Source organism: Protopterus annectens, chromosome 5.part0 (genome assembly GCF_019279795.1).
Source record: "Protopterus annectens isolate FY-2018-M chromosome 5.part0, PAN1.0, whole genome shotgun sequence".
NCBI classification, from domain to species: domain Eukaryota; kingdom Metazoa; phylum Chordata; order Ceratodontiformes; family Protopteridae; genus Protopterus; species Protopterus annectens.
Genome location: NC_056735.1, coordinates 1,145,133,361 through 1,145,151,240, shown reverse-complemented (window position 1 = coordinate 1,145,151,240; position 17,880 = coordinate 1,145,133,361). Strand labels below are relative to the sequence as shown.

Below are 17,880 nucleotides of genomic sequence, written 5' to 3'. Positions count from 1 at the left end.
GGGTATTGATGGTGAACCCCAGAGAAGCCAGGATCACTTGGGTGTAAAGCACATCTGCTTTGAGTTTAACTAGATCTGTTGCTTAAATGAGGTAGTCATGTAAATAGGGATAAATCTGATTCCCCTCTGACTTGCAGAAGGCTATGAATGGGGCTATGCATTTTGTGAAAGCCCTGAGTGCTACAGTAGACAAGCCAAAGGGCAAAGCACAGAACCGATAATGACTTACACCTCTTACTGAAGCAGAAGAACCTCCTGTGAGATTTTTTAAGGGAATGTGGAGGTATGTGTCTTTTAGATTTAAGGTTACCATATAAGCTTTGGGTGAAATCACGGGCAGCAGTTTTTGAATGGTTAGCATTTTGATTTTTACCACCTGCAAAAATCTGTTGAGCCTGAACAGGTCCGCAATAGGCCTCTACATACCCTCCTTTCGATGAACAAGGAAAAGCCTTGAATAAAATCCCTTTCCTTGTAACATGTTTGACACCAGTTACACACAGCCCTGGAGGTGCAGGAACTCTATTTGCTTTAAGGCCTCTATTTGCTGGTTTGGTGGAATATCTGGGACACCTAATTAAATTAGAGGCTGTTTGAACTGTAGTTTGCAACCTCTTTTATGATTTTCAGTACCCACTGGTACCTGGTAACAAGAGTCCAAATGTTTAAGAAGAGGAAGAGCCGTCCTCCTAGTCTGAGAGGAGCTAGGGAAGGAGGAGATGGACTTGAAGGGAAGGGGAAAGTGAGTATCATGGAAGCATCATGACTGCTCCCTACTTGGTCCCTACCTGTCTCTATTGATGGGATCCCACAGGACTATTGGAATCTGCTTGCCACTGTCTTGGTCGCTGGTGCTGCTTCTGAATCCTTTGCCTTCAAAGTCTCCTATGTCTAGGCTTAGACTGGGAGGCCAGAAAGGACTAGTGTTTAGTAAAGTACCTGCAGCTGAATCAAGGAGGTTGAACCCAAAGAAAGATCTTGAACATCTGCATGGACTTAGCCTTATCCTCCTCTTCTTAAGCATGGCTTCAGCCTTGGGACCAAAAAATAAATCTTTGGCCAAAGGAGTATCCAAAAGACTGGATTTCACATGTTCAGGGAGAGACTGTTCCCTCAGCCAGGCATGTCTTCTAATGACAGATCCTGTAGCTGCTGCCCTGCTGGAAGCTTCCAGAGCATCCCAGCGACAGAGCAAGGACTGCTTACTACTTGAGAGCAAAAACTGCACAATTCTAGCAGTTCCTTAGAAAGGGCCTTATTTTCACTCCCTACCAATTTTTGTTTCATCAGGTCTAAAATGGTTTCCTGATACTTCACCATATAAAACTGGCAATTTAAAGCCCTCGTGACCAGGGAAGCAGAGGTGTACTTTCATTCCAAACCTGTCCAAGGCTTTGCTTTCTTTGCCAGTTGGCAGGGGATTTTTGGAACTGCTAGCTTTACCTCCCTTAGAACCCTGAGTCACCACTTGAGGGACTACTACAGGGTTCTTGAAAAGGTATTTGTGGGAATCCAGACCCCTGTAGAATCTATCAAGTTTCCGAGGGGCAGGAGGGAGGGAATCCAGCTGTAAGTAAGAATCCAGCAAGACAACATCCATTACCTCTAAGACTGGAGGAAAGGCAAGAGGTTTAGGCTCAGGGAGTTTCAGAAATTACCTAACCTGCTTTTTAGACTGTGAATTGTCCTGTGCTTCCCATTTAAAGTATTCCCTCAGGGTATAAAGGGTTTCCCGAAAGGAAATGTCCTCAGGAGGGGGAAACTGAGGCAAGGTTCTCATCAGAATCTGAATCCCCACAGGAAGCAATGGATAAACCTTCCTCAAAGTTGGATTCACCATTATCATCCTCAGAGTCAAAAGAATCAAAAGACTCCTCAGGGGAGATATTTCTTTTCCTTTTACCAGAAGATTCAGGGGCAGAACCTTTGAGGGAAAGGCATCTGGATCTGATTATGGTGTTCAAATCCTCTGCCATCCTAACCAGATCCTGTTGATAGGCCTGCGATTGGGTGTGGTAGCCGGTAGGCCTCAGCTGTGACAAGCTGGATGCACCCTTCTTATGTGAGGCTTTAGGCTTGGACTTTAGGGCGAGGCCAGCATGTGGGTGGACCCAATCACAGGAAAGGTGAATTGAGGCAATCTTCTGATGACCAGACTCTCTGGACATCCCTTCAACAGTTTGACAGCAGCTGTCGGAAGACGGAACCTGAGAAGCAGATCTGGACCCAACTGACGAGCTAAGTCCTTCTGCTTGTATGGAAGAAGAGAGAGCCTACAACATATTGGACTCTGAACAGGTCTTAACAGAGGCCTGTGCCATAACCTCAATCATTGGGGGGAGCTGCGAAAGTGTCTCACCTTCTTTGACAATAACAAGCCTAGGTGGATTGGCAGATGGCAAATGAGCGTCAACCGGAACCCCGAGTTTTGTACACATTTCCTTTTTACACCTAGAAAGAGATCAACCTCGACCCTACTGGGAGATGACATTGTGAACAAGGGACCCTGGTGACTCACTAAAGTGCTTAGTCAAAATCTCAGCCCTATACTTGCTCATTCTAATGTTAAAATAAACACAGAACAAATAGTTAGGTTTGTTGCATTCTGGACCAAATAAATTACACAAAAGGAGTAAAAGTCCTGGTGTGGTACCTGCTTTCCACAAAGGAAACAATTATTAACTTTCTCCGACATTACTCAAGAAAGATATGAAAAGTTTTGCAACAGGGAACTCCGCTTTAGATGTCTTCTTTCTCTAGTGCCGACCAACCAATGCACTGACTAACACTCTGCTTCAGGCTCCAATGGCAAGAAAGAACTGACGTTATGGTGCCAGATGACTCCCTTTATACCCAGACGTCCTGAGGTTGGTAAGTGCATTAGCTGGCTTCAGAAGGAGGAGAAAATTCTCTGGTAGTCAGGCTGGCCAATGGCTTCCACAGCAGGAAATCTCATCAGTTAGGACCACAACAATGAAACATGAAGAACATCTATAATTTCTCTAGATCCTGAGAAGATGCCATAAAGGAAAATAAGGAGGATTTTCAAACCATTACAAAGACCTGGAGGATAAAGAATTGTCTGTTATCAACAGGTCCCCAATAATTATGTCAGCTTTAACTGGAGCAATATCTCTTGTGGTAAGTGCAGGCAATCCTACATTAAAAAAAATAAATTATGCTGCATTTCCTGATAGTGAGGGTACACTCATAATTAACACACAAAGCATTTGTTTGGTCTAGGCCTTGATGGAGAATTTGAGTATCTGATAACTGTTCCTAGTGTGCACTCATCAAACTTAGTTAGTTATAGTCTGCAGATGTCAGCTTTCATGCCAGAAAAGTATATATCAAACAGGAGGCAGGCCTGTGGGACACCACTATTATGCTTTCCTTAACACTATGTGTTTTGTCAGACAGACATTTTCCCTTCAAAAACACTATGTATGGGTTTACATTGAGCTGGAAAAGTCTGCTAATAATCCCAGCATCTGGGAAACGGTCAAAGGCATTGTCGAGTCTGTATGCCTCTTATCAATGGCCTGAATAACCCCTTCAAAACCAACCAGGTTCTTCTTCCTGACTACAAGTTCCCCTGACCAACTCTTCTGCTGTACTTCTGGCAAAACTGGCCCCACTTCTCTTTCTGCCTGCTTCCTTTTCACTCCCCCTCTGATGCAGTCTCCCACTTCAGCACATCTGGTTCTGCCTTCTCCTCAAATGTCACCCCTGCCTGTCTCTGCTCCTTGACCTTGGCCTTCTGCTTTTTGATCTCTCTGACTGCCTGCATTCCCTGCTGCAATATCCTCTCCCCTTGCCTCCTGCACCTTCTTTATCCACTGCTTCCTTCAACTGTCCTCTCTACTGTACTACTTACCACATTTCTCTCACTACCCCTGACCGGGTCTTACTTCTCTCTTGCTGGGTTCTTGCCTACTTTTCCCCAGCCTGGCCTGGCAGATCACCCTATTATCTCTATTCTCCAGGCCTCCTCATCTTACACTCTAAAATATTTTCTTAAAGCTCCTCCTCTTTCCTGCAAACTGCACATACTTATCTTCCTCCAAGTTCCTAAAACCACATATCTGCCCCATAGCACCACTCTAACACCTCCTCTGCAGTCTGCCCTGCTCTCACGACTCATTCTTCTCTCCTACTATAATCTTTTACTTGATTCTTAACCTACTCTTGTTTATACCTGCTTTTCTCTTCAGTGTGTGTGTGTGTGTGTGTGTGTGTGTGTGTGTGTGTGTGTGTGTGTGTGTGTGCGTGTGAACTGACCTCTCCAGTACACTCCAGTTTCTTCTGCCTACTACATCACTGCTCTGGTCTCTTGTTCTACTTGCCCTTTCTATACTCTCCAATATGTGAAACTCTGCTGATCTTCTTTCTTCTCATGGGATTTAACCCTACTCAGGATGCAGTACTACGCTAATCATTTACTACCTTGCATTAAATCTTGAAATGCTTATTCACCACAATGTAAAACACCAGATACTGAACAGAGTGCCAGACGCTACATCACTGACTAATCAATCAGACTTGGTACCATTAGCTAATAGGCTGATCTTGCTATACAATCCCCAGTGGAGTATCTGGCAAAAATATGTATAACGCTGCAATAAGTTAGTATTTTCCATTATACAACGACCCCCACATTAATATTCCACAACGTGCGCGCTGATTGGTCAGCGTGCACATTGTAAATCAGACTTATACTAATGGAAAATGGTCCGGTCGCCCAGACTTTTCCCATTAGTATAAGTCTTTTTTTACAGCAACGGAGAACGCAAGATCTCCGTTGCTTTTTACACACAGTCTCGCTATGTTAAAGGAGTTTAACATAGCTAGATAGCGAGACAGCTTTAAAAAAAATAACAGAGATCTTCCTTTCTCCGTTGCTTTTTTTAAAGCTGTCTCGTTTTGTTAAATGGGTTTAACTTAGCGAGACAGCTTTATAAAAAGCAACGGAGATTCTCTGTTGCTTTTTTTAAAGCTATCTCGCTATGTTAAACTCCTTTAACATAGTGAGACACTTTGTAAAAAAGCAACGGAGATCTTGCTTTCTCTGTTGCTTTTTTTAAAGCTGTCTTGCTATGTTAAATGGGTTTAACATAGTGAGACAGCTTTAACATAGTGAGACAGTTTGTAAAAAGCAACGGAGATCTTGCTTTCTCCGTTGCTTCCACCCACAGCTCTGATGTACTGCGTAAGCATACGCATGCGCAGTACATCAGAACTGCCGCAGAATACCAGACAGTTGCGGAAGGGCAGCAAGGAGGCATTATACAATGCCTTTATTTAAGAAAAGTAATTATTTTTTTTCTTAAATAATGTCATTGTTTAATAGCAATAACCCACTTCTGGGTGTGGGTAATGCTGGATTTACCCACGGTTGTCTTTGTTTGGCCACTTGGGCTTCGCCCTTGTGACCAAACCACACCAACCGTGGGTAAATCTAGCATTACTCACACCCAGGCGTGGGTTATTGCTATAGTAAACAATGAAGTCCAAGTCTTTCACTGAAAGGTATACACATTTTAAGACCATGATACATCTAAAATGAAGTAACATATCTTAATTTATAATAGGAATACATAATAAAAATTTAGCATTCTCCTTTCCTACAAAAAAAAAATATCTACCTATACATATATCTACCTCTCTCTATATATATAGATAATATATATATATATATATATATATATATATATATATATATACACACACACACACACACACACACACACACACACACACACATATGGATTCCTATTACAAGAACGAAAGTTCACTACTTCGAACTTGTAATAGGAAGCCTCACTTCTGCGAAAGTTCACTTTAACGAAAGTGAACTTTTGCGTAAGTGCACTTCTCCAAAAACACCGCAGCACAGTGGAGGACATAAAAAACAAGCTATACTATAGTGCGATAGTCACAAACCTTAGGGTTACGGCACGGGTTAGGGTAAGGGGACAGTTAGTAAAGCTATCCCTTACCTAACCCGACCCTAACTAAGGTTCGTGACTATCGCACCACAGTGGAGGACACTGCTATGTCCTTCACTGCACTGCAGTGGTCACGGACCTTAGGGGTAAGGGGATAGCCCGTTACTATGACCCGTGCCCTAACCCTAAGGTCCGTGAGTACTGCATGGAAGTTCAGTACAACACCTGTTCATTGTAATGAACTTTGCGTAAGTGCACTTTCGCTGCAGTGAGCATTCCATGCACTATTTCGAATTAGTGAAAATTTGATCTACTGTATGGAACCCATATATAGATTTTATATATATATATATATATATATATATATATGTATATATAAATATAAAGGTCTCGGCAGTTTATTTACTGTGACACACTACCTTCAAAATCCTGCAGAATGTGTCCATCACGGAAAGGCAAGGTCTGCTTTCGCTGTTGATCTAACATGCTGTGCACTGTAACAAACTCATCGTCAAGAGCTACAACATATGGAAAACAAACCGCTGCTTCAATCACTTTCTCAGACCAGCGAACTGGGGCACGTTGAGAAATTCCAGCCGCAGTTGCAAACATACCTAAAAAGAAAAAAAAAAAATTGAAAATGCAATTAATATACTGTTTGGCAGACATTACTTCAAAACAGTGCATCAACACAGAGTATATAAACTGATCAGCAAAATTGGCAGTCAACTTACTAGTATTCAGCCAGAACATTCTACTACAACCTGCTCCTGCCAGCTCTACACAAGGGTTATATACTAACTTATGACTACACTGACTGATCTTGGAATTAGTATATATCTATATATATATATCTATATATATATATCTATATATATATATATATATATATATATATATATATACACACACACACACACACACACACACACACACACACATATATATATATATATATATATATATATATATATATATATGTGTGTGTGTGTGTGTGTGAGGTACTGGGGGGTTGTACCTCTCAACTGTACAGAATTTCGCAGAATGTCCAGATTTTTGGCTCATATTTTTGGCCTGTTCCTCTTTTTTCCTGACAAATCACTGGGATGATCTCAGGATTGAAGTCACTAAATAATGACATACATGTGAGGTTTCAGACTTCAAATCCTTCAGAAAATGTATATTAAAGCAAATCCTGTTACTCTAGCAACTTTCTAAGTTTATAAGAGCAATATTTAAAATATGTCCCTATTTGTACCCCCATTTTGTCAAGATTTGTCCAGATATTTCGCATTAACAGGTTGAGAAGTACTGCCCCCTGCAAAAACATTGAAAACTGCCCAGGTGATCAATCAAATTCACTTTAAAATGATCACTCTTTTTTAATTCACTCTTTTGAATGTTTGATATTTTATGAGACAATAATATTTCAATCTCTCACACACACACACACACACACACACACACACACATGGAAACAGACACACACACATATATGACAAACAGATACACACACACACACAAACACATATGCATGTTTTACTGACAGTTTACAGCTGTCTAGTCATAGAGTTTACAGTTGTCTAATTCTATTGAAATCTCTGCTTGCCAACTGCAGAAGATTTTAAAAAATTGCTACAGTAAAAAAAAATGTGACTTTTTCTTTGCTGCATGGGATGTTCTCGCAGTCACGGTAAGCAGTGCTGCTTGTAATGCCAAAACCTAGGCTGTGTATGTGTTTGTATGCGTGCATGGGTTAGGAGAAAGGGCTACAGAAGGGGAAAGATTTCCGCGCGTGCGTGTGTGTGTCTGTGTGTGTGTTTGTGTGTGTGTGTGTGTGTGTGTGTTAATGTTCATTAAGAGATGATTATAAGTGCGTTTGTGTTGTGTATTTCCTGGTTAGGTTAAGATTAGGGCAGGCTAAGTGTGTAGATTTCATGCAGAGTGTGTATGTGTGTGTGTCTTTGTGTAATGACACTTAAGAAAATGGTTTTGGTGATGTAATGTAATGGAATGGGGTCAGGGGCAGTGGCACAGCTAGGGTTATCACACATGAATAAGGTGATGCATTGAGGCTTTGCCCTCCTATCCCATCCTCACTCATATACAGTAACTGTAATACTGCCACTGCCTGCCCTAAACCTTCACCTTAAACACTGTCTTACAAAAAAATAATAATTTCCTTTCACCCCCCACCCTACTACTACATTGGCAAAGCTATTTTCCCTAACAGTATCACTATTTAAAGTATGTCTGACGGCACTGTAAAAACATAAATAAAAAACTAAGTTAGCTGACTGCAAAAAGTAAATAAGAAGTTATGTACTTACCATAACGTTCCATGTCTGTTATCCATCTCGCCTTCATTCAATGCAGGTTGTGTTCGGAACCGAGAATTGGTTCCGACTCGGCCTTATTCAAAAGCTCGAGAGCTTCAATCAGCTCGTGGCTATACCCTATCCCATGATGCTCGGGGAAGATTACCCAGATCTTGTTTGCAGAAAAACATAATTATTATCTCTAAACATGCCACCATATCCAAAAGAGACTAAGAAGAAATTCAGAGACACAATAACCAATTTGCAAGAAAACCGCTCAATCCATCCAGGAGCCAAGGTGGGGAAAGGAGTGTGGGACACAAGAATGAAGGTGAGATGGGCAACAAACATGGAACGTTATGGTGAGTACATAACATCTTAATGTTATGTTGTCCTATCTTGCCTTCATTCATTGCTGGTTGGGACAGCGTCCCTACCACCTTCTTTCTTGGGTGGCTCAAGGGAAAATACTCTTCAGAACATACTCTTCAAAAGAGGCCCTGTTCCTGGAAAACCAAATCGACTTTGTAATGAGTGATAAAGGTATGAGGCTTTTACCATGTTGCTGCTGCACAAACAGAATCCAGAGGTAGCCTCGTCTGGAAGGCAGATGAGGTTGATATGGCTCTTGTGGAATGGCCTTTCACTTTCCCTGGGAGTTCTCTGTTCTGAAATTTGTATGTATAAGTGATAGTCTGTAAGCCACTTAGAAAGTGTGACCTTTGATATTGGGGCCCCTTTCTTTTTGTCTGAAAAAGATATAAATAGCTGGTCCGATTTTCTGAAATCTTTTGTTCTATGCAGTTAGAAACGTAATTGTCTATGTATGTCTAACTGGTGTAGTTTATATTCTGCCCTGTTGCCATAGTTTTGGGAAAAAACAGTTAAGTCAATAGATTGATTTAAATTGGCAGTAATGAGGGGTTGGTTCGTAAGGAAACTCTATCTTTGTGAAAAGTCATGTACTGGGGAGTAAAGACAAAGCTTGAAGTTCAGACACTCGTGTAGCAGACGTAATGGCAACTAACAATGCTGTCTTCCACTACAAAAACTTTATGTCACATGATGATGCAGGTTCAAAGGGAGGAAGAATCAAGATACAGAACAAAATTTAGGTCCCATGGTGCTGGAGGTTCTTTCACTGGAGGCCTTAGTAAGAATGTACCCTTTAAGAATGCTTTACAAAGTCTGTGGGACATGATTTTAGTCCCATTTCCCCGATATGCTAGTTTGATATAGCAGCTAATTGAACTTGAACTGTAGCCACCGCTGCACCTTCATTAAAAAGCTTGGCCAGAAAGTCTAACACTGCTGTTATGGGGGCAGCAAAATGGTCAATATGGTTGTTGAAAGCCCAACGGGAAAATCTATTCCATTTGCTAGAATATAATTTCCTGGTTGATGCCTTATGAGACGAAATCAATATACGTTTCACTGTAGGGGAAATATCAGGGAGCCTGGCTATATGCGAAACTGGAGCAGCCAAGCTGTCAATTTGAGGGTTTGTATTGATGGATGGAGCGTCCCTGACAGATGAGTCAGGAGGTCTGGAACTGGGTCCAGAATCCACGGCTCCACCTGGAGATGGGGCCACAGAAAAGGGAACCAAATCTGACTAGGCCATTATGGTGCATTGAGTATTACACTGCTTCTCAATGTGCTGGTTTTCTGAAGGACCTTCAATATCAAGGGAAAGGGGGGAAAGCATAGAGGAGACCTGAGGGCCAATTGTGTACAAGTGCATCCCTTGGTGACTTCCCTGGAGGGGGGAATCAGGGCAAAGTAGCTGCTACACTTGGCATTCATGGATGTGGCAAGGAGGTCGCAGCAAGGCTGGCCCCATTTGCGGAAAATCTCTTCTGCAACTTCCTGTTTTAGGGACCACTTGTGGAGCATCAGAATGGCTCTGCTGAGTTTGTCATCTATCACGTTGGACTTCCCGGGATGTACGTTTCTGTCAGAAAGTGTTGTGAAGAGACCGCCCATTGCCATACTCTCTGTTCCTCTTGACATAGGGAGTAGTATTTGGTTCCTCCTTGTTTATGTACCACACTACTGACATGTTGTCTGTCTGAATTGCAATTGTTCCTAGTGGAAGGGAGTCCTGGAATGCCTGTAATGCCAAAAGCACCCCTGTCATCTCTGGGACATTGATATACAAGTGTTTTTTGTGTTCCTCCCAAACGCCTTGGACAGTCTTTCCCACATAATGCCCCCCCCCCATATGGGAAGCATAAGTGGTCACTGTGGCTACTGGTTGCAGGAAGACAAACGGTCGGCTAAAGTCAATTGAGTTGAGTGAAGTCACCAGCGCAGATCTTTCTTGCAGAATTCTGTTATGATAATCTTGTGAGACAATGGTAGATCCTGCATGGACCACTAGGAAAAAAGTAGCCATTGAAGATTCCTTATATGCAGATGAGCTAAAGATACCAAAATTATTGCAGCCACCATGGTACCCAGAATTTTCAAAACAATCCTCGCCTGTACTTTCTTCTTGGATAAGAGGTTCTTGATTTGATGATCCAAGGTTTGAATCCTTTCGGGGGAAGTTTGGCCAGCATTTTTCTTGTGTTTAAGTCTATCCCTATAAATACGATATGCTGTGATGGCAACTAGGCTGATTTCCCTCGTTCTTGTTAGTAGATGCTTGGTTGTGGGGGTTAGGAGCCAGTCGTCTAAGTATAGAAACACCAGGAATCCTAGACACCTCAAGTGAGCCGTAACTACTGCCATGCATTTGCTGAACACTCTGTGGGCTGTAGTGAGACCAAAGAGCAGAGTTCGAAACTGGTAGTGACTGGCTCCCAGCCGAAAGTGCAAATGTCTCCTGGACTGTCTGTCCATTTTTATATAGTAGTACGCATCCTGAAGATCTATACAGCACATCCAATCGTCTTTCCCCAGCACATCCCACCCCCACCCCCCAGTAAAGAAACCACCATAAAAAACTTCTCCAAAGCCAACTTCATGCTACTCAAGTCAGAAGTGACAAACTTCATGACACCCATGCAGACGGGAACTGAAAGTTCAACTGCTGAATCCTACACTAAGGCACTGTACGAGCACATCCACTCATGCATGAATTGTGCCATCCCAAATAGAACCAAAATGCTCTCATCCAAAAAAAGGAAGCCAATCTGGTGGTCCCCTGCCATAAACAAACTTTACAACAAAAGGAAGAAACTTTTGCAGAAAAGAGGAAAATCCCAGGATGCAAAAACTCCTTACTAGCCTCAGTAAGAAACTGAGATGCCTCATAAAATCCTCCAAAACTAGTTACGAAAATAAAATTGCCAAAGATTCCAAAGACAACCACAAAGCAGTCTATAACTATGTCAAGAATCTAAATGGCAATGCTCAGATCTGCTCGGAGCTAAAACAGAATAGCATTAAATATACTGATCCGAAGGATATTGCCAATATCCTGGCAGATCGATTCAGTGCCAACTTCACCCCCCTCTCACCCCCTAAATGGCTCATCTCAATACCGGAAGATTGCCAAATTCCAGTAATAACGGCCACACAGGTACAAAACGCATTCTCTAAAGCCAAGAATACAGCATCCATGGGACCAGATGACATCCCGGGCTGTGTACTACATGAACTACAATATGAACTGGCACCTCACCTAAGTGTCATGTTTAATCATAGCCTCACCTCAGGTTTCGTGCCCACTGTGTGGCGCAGAGCTACAGTTATCCCAATCCACAAGGGGGGATCCACCTTGGATCCCGGAAACTGCCGTCCCATCAGTCTGACAAGCCTTATCTGCAAGGCCATGGAGCGTATTATCATGGAACTTATAAACAAAGACATTGGCAACCTTCAAACACTGGACCCCACCCAGTTTGGGTTTGTGAAGGGCCGATCCTGTCTCCTGAACCTGATTGACTTCTTTGAATCAGTCTCCAGAGCCATGGACAAGGGTAAGGTGGTCCACACAGCCTATCTAGACCTTGCCAAGGCCTTTGACACCATCCCCCACTCTGGAATCATAGATAAACTTACTAAGTTGGGCATTAATCCCTATGTCACCCAATGGGTTGCTAAATGGCTTACTGATAGAACCCACACTGTAAAAGTAGCCAACTCCAAATCCAGCTCCAGACAAGTGACAAGTGGAGTACCTCAGGGTTCAGTCCTGGGGCCGCTCTTGTTTGTCATCTACTTCTCTGAAGTACAGGTCAACACTAAGGGACTCTGGCTAACAAAGTTTGCAGATGACTGCAAACTGGGAGCCATTATTGAATCCCAAATGATGTGGATACTCTACAAAAGGGCCTTACAGAAACAGATGCTTGGTGCCAGAGCCATGGGCTCAAGCTCAATGCCAAGAAATGTATTGTTATCCCTTTGGGGAAAAACATGTATCCATGAATTACCATATAGGTGGCAGTACACTAAACACAGAAAGTGTGATAAGAGACTTAGGGACACAGATGGACAGTGGTCTCACCTTCGATAACCACATCGCCACAACAGTCAGGAAATCCTTCTATGTGGCACACCTCATCACGAAGGGCTTTTCATCCAGAAAAAAGGAGGTCATTGTCCCACTGTACTCATCCCTCATTAGACCCATTATAGAATACAACGCCCTATTTGGTATGCACCTCTCAAGACATCTGCAACAACTGGAAAGGCCTCAGAAATACCTCACTAAAAGAATCACAGGCCTAAAGCAGATGCCCTACGCTGACCGCCTTAAAAAACTCCAGCTATACTCTGTCGCATATCGTCTACTCAGAGGCGATCTCTGCTTAACATACAAGGCCATGTCAAACCCAGAGCTGTTGGACATACTACACTTAAAGAAATCCCAATCCCTCAGAGCTACATGCTCCAGGGATCTAAACCTTGTCATCACAATAAACAAAACATGCTGGAGGGATAGGTTCTTGACCCAGAGACTCCCCAGACTCTGGAATAGATTGCCCATACATGTCAAGCAGAGTGCCTCTTTGGACCTCTTCAACAGGAACCTTGACGATTGGATGGGAGAAAGGAAATTCACCCCAGGGATCACGTCAGTCGCCCTGCTAGACAGGGGTCCAGGAAAGTAAATAATGTGGGAAGAAATAGCCAGGGAATTGTTATGGCTAGGCTTGTATAGGCCCTAGGGCTGATAGCCTAGTACCAACCTATGAACCTATGAAAGGGGAGTATCAACTGCAGTGTCACCATCCGGCACTTTGACTTCTTGACGGACTTGTTTAGCCTGCTGAGATCCAGAATGGACCTCCAAGTTCCCTGTCTTTTTTGGAACTAAAAAGAACCTTGAGTAAGTTCTGGATCCAATCTGGTCTGTGGGGACATTTTGGCTGACTCTTTTTTTCTAGAACTTTTGTACCTCTAAAGTTGTGTAATCCCTTTGACTGGGTGGAACATCTGGGACTAGTTGTTTTTCTAATGGGGGAAAGGAAAAGGGCATGTAATAAAGAACAGTTGTGTACACTTACCATAAATGTAGATGTTTGAGTGTATTCACTGTTGCAGTCATCACATTTGGGTTATCTGCCTGCAGGTAGCCCTCAGCCGACCTGAATACCAGAGCCTTGGGATTTCTGTGAAGGATGCTGTCGCTTCTTCCATGACATCAGGTCATCAGGAGTATAAAAAATGCAGCTGATGCCATTACATCAGATGTCAAGAGCCCCCAAAATAGGAAGCAATTACAATGTGTGGAACACCTCCAATAAAAAGTAAATATCATAACCATAAGATATGGCCAAAAAGAGGATAGGTAGAAAGCATAGAAGAGTCAGGGGGCTGGAGGGAGGGTAACCAAGATTGCAACAGTGAATACACTCGAACATCTACATTTATGGTAAGTGTACACAACTGTACTATGTTCTTTGTGTTTCACTGTTGCAGTCATCACATTTGGGTTGATTCCCAAAGCTAAGGAAGGGTTGAGGTAGATTAAGAAGCATTAGGCCTGGCAATCAGGCCCTGTAAGACTGCTGTGGCAAATCCAGCTCTGGATTTAGAAAAGATAGGCAAGTGGTAATGCTTGGTGAAAGTGTGTACACAGCTCCAGGTCACAGCTTCCAGGATGTCCCTGATAGTGACTCCTCTGAGAAATGCAGTAGAGGTAGATGTAGCCCTAGTGGAATGTGTTCTTATCCCCTGTGGGTTAGGTTTTCCATGGTGCTTGTAGCAGAAATGGATGCAGTGTGCTATCCATTTAGATATGGTTTGCTTTGAAATGGCCTTCCCCTCTGCCCCTGCAACAAAGCTGACTAGCAGCTGGTCAGATTTTCTGAGAGGCTTAGTCCTGTCCAAATAGAATCTAAGCTGCCTGTGCACATCTAGAGAATGCAGTATCCTTTCCCCTTTATTTTGAGTATTAGGGAAAAAAGTAGGCAAATGAATGGACTGGTTTAAAGCCAAACTAGACCCCACCTTGGGCATAAAAGATGGGTTAGTCCTGAAGGAAACCCTGTCCACGTGGAAGATAATGAAGGGTTCCACTGCCATAAGGGCCTGCAGTTCAGACACTCTTCTCGCTGAAGTGATGGCTAGAAGTAAAGCTGTTTTCCATGAGAGGAATTTCACCTCTGCTGTAGCAGCCAGTTCAAAACGGGGAAGTGTAAGTTTTTCCAATATAAAGTTAAGGTCCCAGGCTGGAATGGGAGCTCTCCTGGGGGGTCTTAAATTTTTGGTCCCTCTAAGGAACTGTTTTACCAGAGGATGAGAGAGGAGGGTTGGCTCAGTATTATAATGAGCTGAGATGGCAGAGGCATGAATCTTAATTGAAGAGAAGGATAGGCCCTTGTGGAGCACTTCTGTTAAGTAATCTAGTATATGAGGTAAGCTGGGCACAGTTGTGCCTATCCCTTGAGACTGGCTCTAGGAACAGTATCTTTTCCACTTTTCTGAATAGGATTTTCTAGTACTAGGCCTCCTTGCCTCAAGAATGACATCCAGCACCTGCTTACTGAGGGTTACTAAAGGTGAGCTCAGGGGATTAGCCAGGATGCAAGGTTCAGGGTCTGAAGCTGAGGGTGCAGAATTTGGCTACCCTGCTGGGACAGCAGGGAAGGTGTCTGAGGCAGGTGCCATGGTTGAAGCACTGTCAGGCTGCGCAAAAGAGGATACCAGTGCTGGCGTGGCCAGTCTGGTGCAATCAGGATTGTCCTTGGCTTGTCCTGTTTGATCTTTAGTGGAACCTTCGAGAGGAGAGGCAGAGAGAGAAAGGCATAGACTGAGAGGCTTTCCCAGGAAAAAGACAGGGCATCCACCTTCCAAACTTAGCTGTGGGGAGTTCTGATGCAGTATTTGTTCAATTGATATCTCTGAGAGGAAGAAAACAGGTCCACCTCTGGTGTCCCCCATCTGTTCCCCCAAAAGTTTGAATATTTTGGGTTCCAGTTTCCATTTGTGTGGGTCCATGAGATTTCTGCTTAAATCGTCCACCCATGAATTTAGTTTGCCTGGCAGGAATTGAGCTTGTAGATGCACTTGGTTGCTCAAGGTTGTGTTTCACAGAGCCATGGCTAGTCTGCAGAGTGGATTGGAATGTGTTCCCCCTGCTTGTTTATGTACCACATAACTGTGGTGTTGTCTGTCTTTGCCAATAGTTGTCCTGGAAGAATAAGGCCTTTGAAGACTGTCAGAGCATTCTGTACAGCTAACATTTCTTTTTGATTGATATGCAGGTGCATCTGCTTTGGGTTCCATTTGACCTGAATGCAGTGCCTTGCCATGTGATTCCCCCCATTCATAGTCTGATGCGTCTGTTGTTAGGGTTTGGGCGGCAGGGGGTAGAGTGAAAGAGAGTCCGTTGTTGTGGTTGCAGGCCTCTGTCCACCAAAGGAACTCTGCCTTTAGACACAGAATGATAGGAAGTATTTTTTCCAGGTCCTGAGAATGTTGACAGCATAGACTTTTTAGATACCATTGAAGTTTCCTCATATGTAGTCCTGCATATGGAATTAACAGAATGCAAGAGGCCATGAACCTCAGAGTTTGCAGTATTTTCCCTGCAGATAGCTGGGTCTTTCTGGCCAGTAGGTTGAAGTAAGTTGTCAAATAAATTTGTTTCTCTGGAGTGAGGAATGCCTACGTAGTCCTGCATATGGAATTAACAGAATGCAAGAGGCCATGAACCCCAGAGTTTGCAGTATTTTCCCTGCAGATAGCTGGGTCTTTGTGGCCAGTAGGTTGAAGTAAGTTGTCAAATAAATTTGTTTCTCTGGAGTGAGGAATGCCATCTGGGAAGTTGTGTTCAAGCTTGCTCCCAGGAATACAATCTGTTGGCAGGGTACTAGGTGTGATTTCTTTTCATTGATGGTGTACCCCAGTGAAGTTAGAAGTCTCTTTACAAATGCCAGGTGCTGTAGTAGCAATTCCTGACTTTCCACCTGAATCAGGCACTCGTCCAAGTATGGGTAAATCTGAATACTTCTCTGCCTGCAAAAAGTAATGGCTGGAGCTAGGCACTTTGTGAATACCCTGGGTGCAGTAGATAAGCCAAAGGGAAGTGCAGAGAACTGATAGTGCATAGAGCCTGCCTGAAGCGAAGGTATTTCCTGCAAGATTCCCTTATGGGGATGTGCAGGTAAGCTTCTTTTAAGTCTAGGGTTGCCAACTAGGCACCCTTGGCTAGCATAGGAAGCAGCTGTTGAAGAGATAGCATTTTGAATTTTGGAACCACCAGAAAGGTGTTGAGAATAGATAAATCCAGGATAGGACGCCAGGAGTTCTCTTTTCTGGGAAGCAGGAACAGTCTTGAATAAAAGGCTTGTCCCCTTTGTTCTGCTAGGACAAGCTGAATAGCCTTGATGCTAAGAGAGAAAGTACTTGCTTTTGGGCCTCCGCCCACTGGTTTTGGCGGAGGTCTGGCCATCCACTTAGGGTTGGGAGTGAGTGGAAGTGGAATCTGTATCCTAGGGAAACAATGTTTAAAACCCATTTGTCTTGGATAATGTATTCCCAGTTTTTTGCATGCAGGGCGAGTTTTCCTCCTAAAGGTGCAAGTACTTGAGCAAGGCTTGGGAGAGTTAAGGATGTCATTGTGCAACTTTACTACAGGGGGGTGGCTTACTACTTCCTGTTTTGGATGTGGAAGCACCCCACTGCTTAGACTTGTGCATAACCTGAGACCGAAGTTTTGGTGGTCTGCTGCCCCTGGGTTTGGACTGAGAAGGCCTGGAAAGGACCAGTTCTTTGAAGGCCAATGCCTACTGAATCTAGGTGGCTGTACCTGTAAGAAATCTTTAACAGTTTGCACAGATTTAGCTTTCTCCTCCATCCTTTAGAGAACAACTTCTGCTTTATTGTCAAATAGGTGCTCTTGGTTTAAGGGTGCATCTAGTAATTTTACTTTGACATGATCTGGCAAGTTTTGTTCCTTAAGCCACGCATGCCTTCTAAGAACAGACCCAGTGATGGCAGCCCTAAAAGATGCTTCTAAAGCATCAAAATCACACTGCAAAGTATGTTTACCAAGTTGGTCAGCAGACTGCATTAACTCCTGTAAATGTTTGTGTTCTGCACAGTCGGGAATCAACATAATTTTATGTTTGTTTAGCCCCATAATATGCTGCTGATACTTTAACATATGAAACTGGCAATTTAAAGCCATAATGGCCAGAATAGCAGAGGTG

General features: G+C 43.3%; 1 protein-coding gene across 1 annotated transcript in view; it reads right to left on the bottom strand.

Moving 5' to 3' along the window:
- The window catches only part of TGFBRAP1 (transforming growth factor beta receptor associated protein 1), a 1,222,189-nt gene that overhangs the window by 930,564 nt on the left and 273,745 nt on the right, over positions 1–17,880 (bottom strand). Inside the window, exon 2 of the mRNA XM_044070999.1 lies at positions 6,368–6,562. Within this exon, the coding sequence (XP_043926934.1) occupies positions 6,368–6,562 (195 nt within the window). The remainder of the gene's footprint in view (positions 1–6,367; positions 6,563–17,880) is intronic.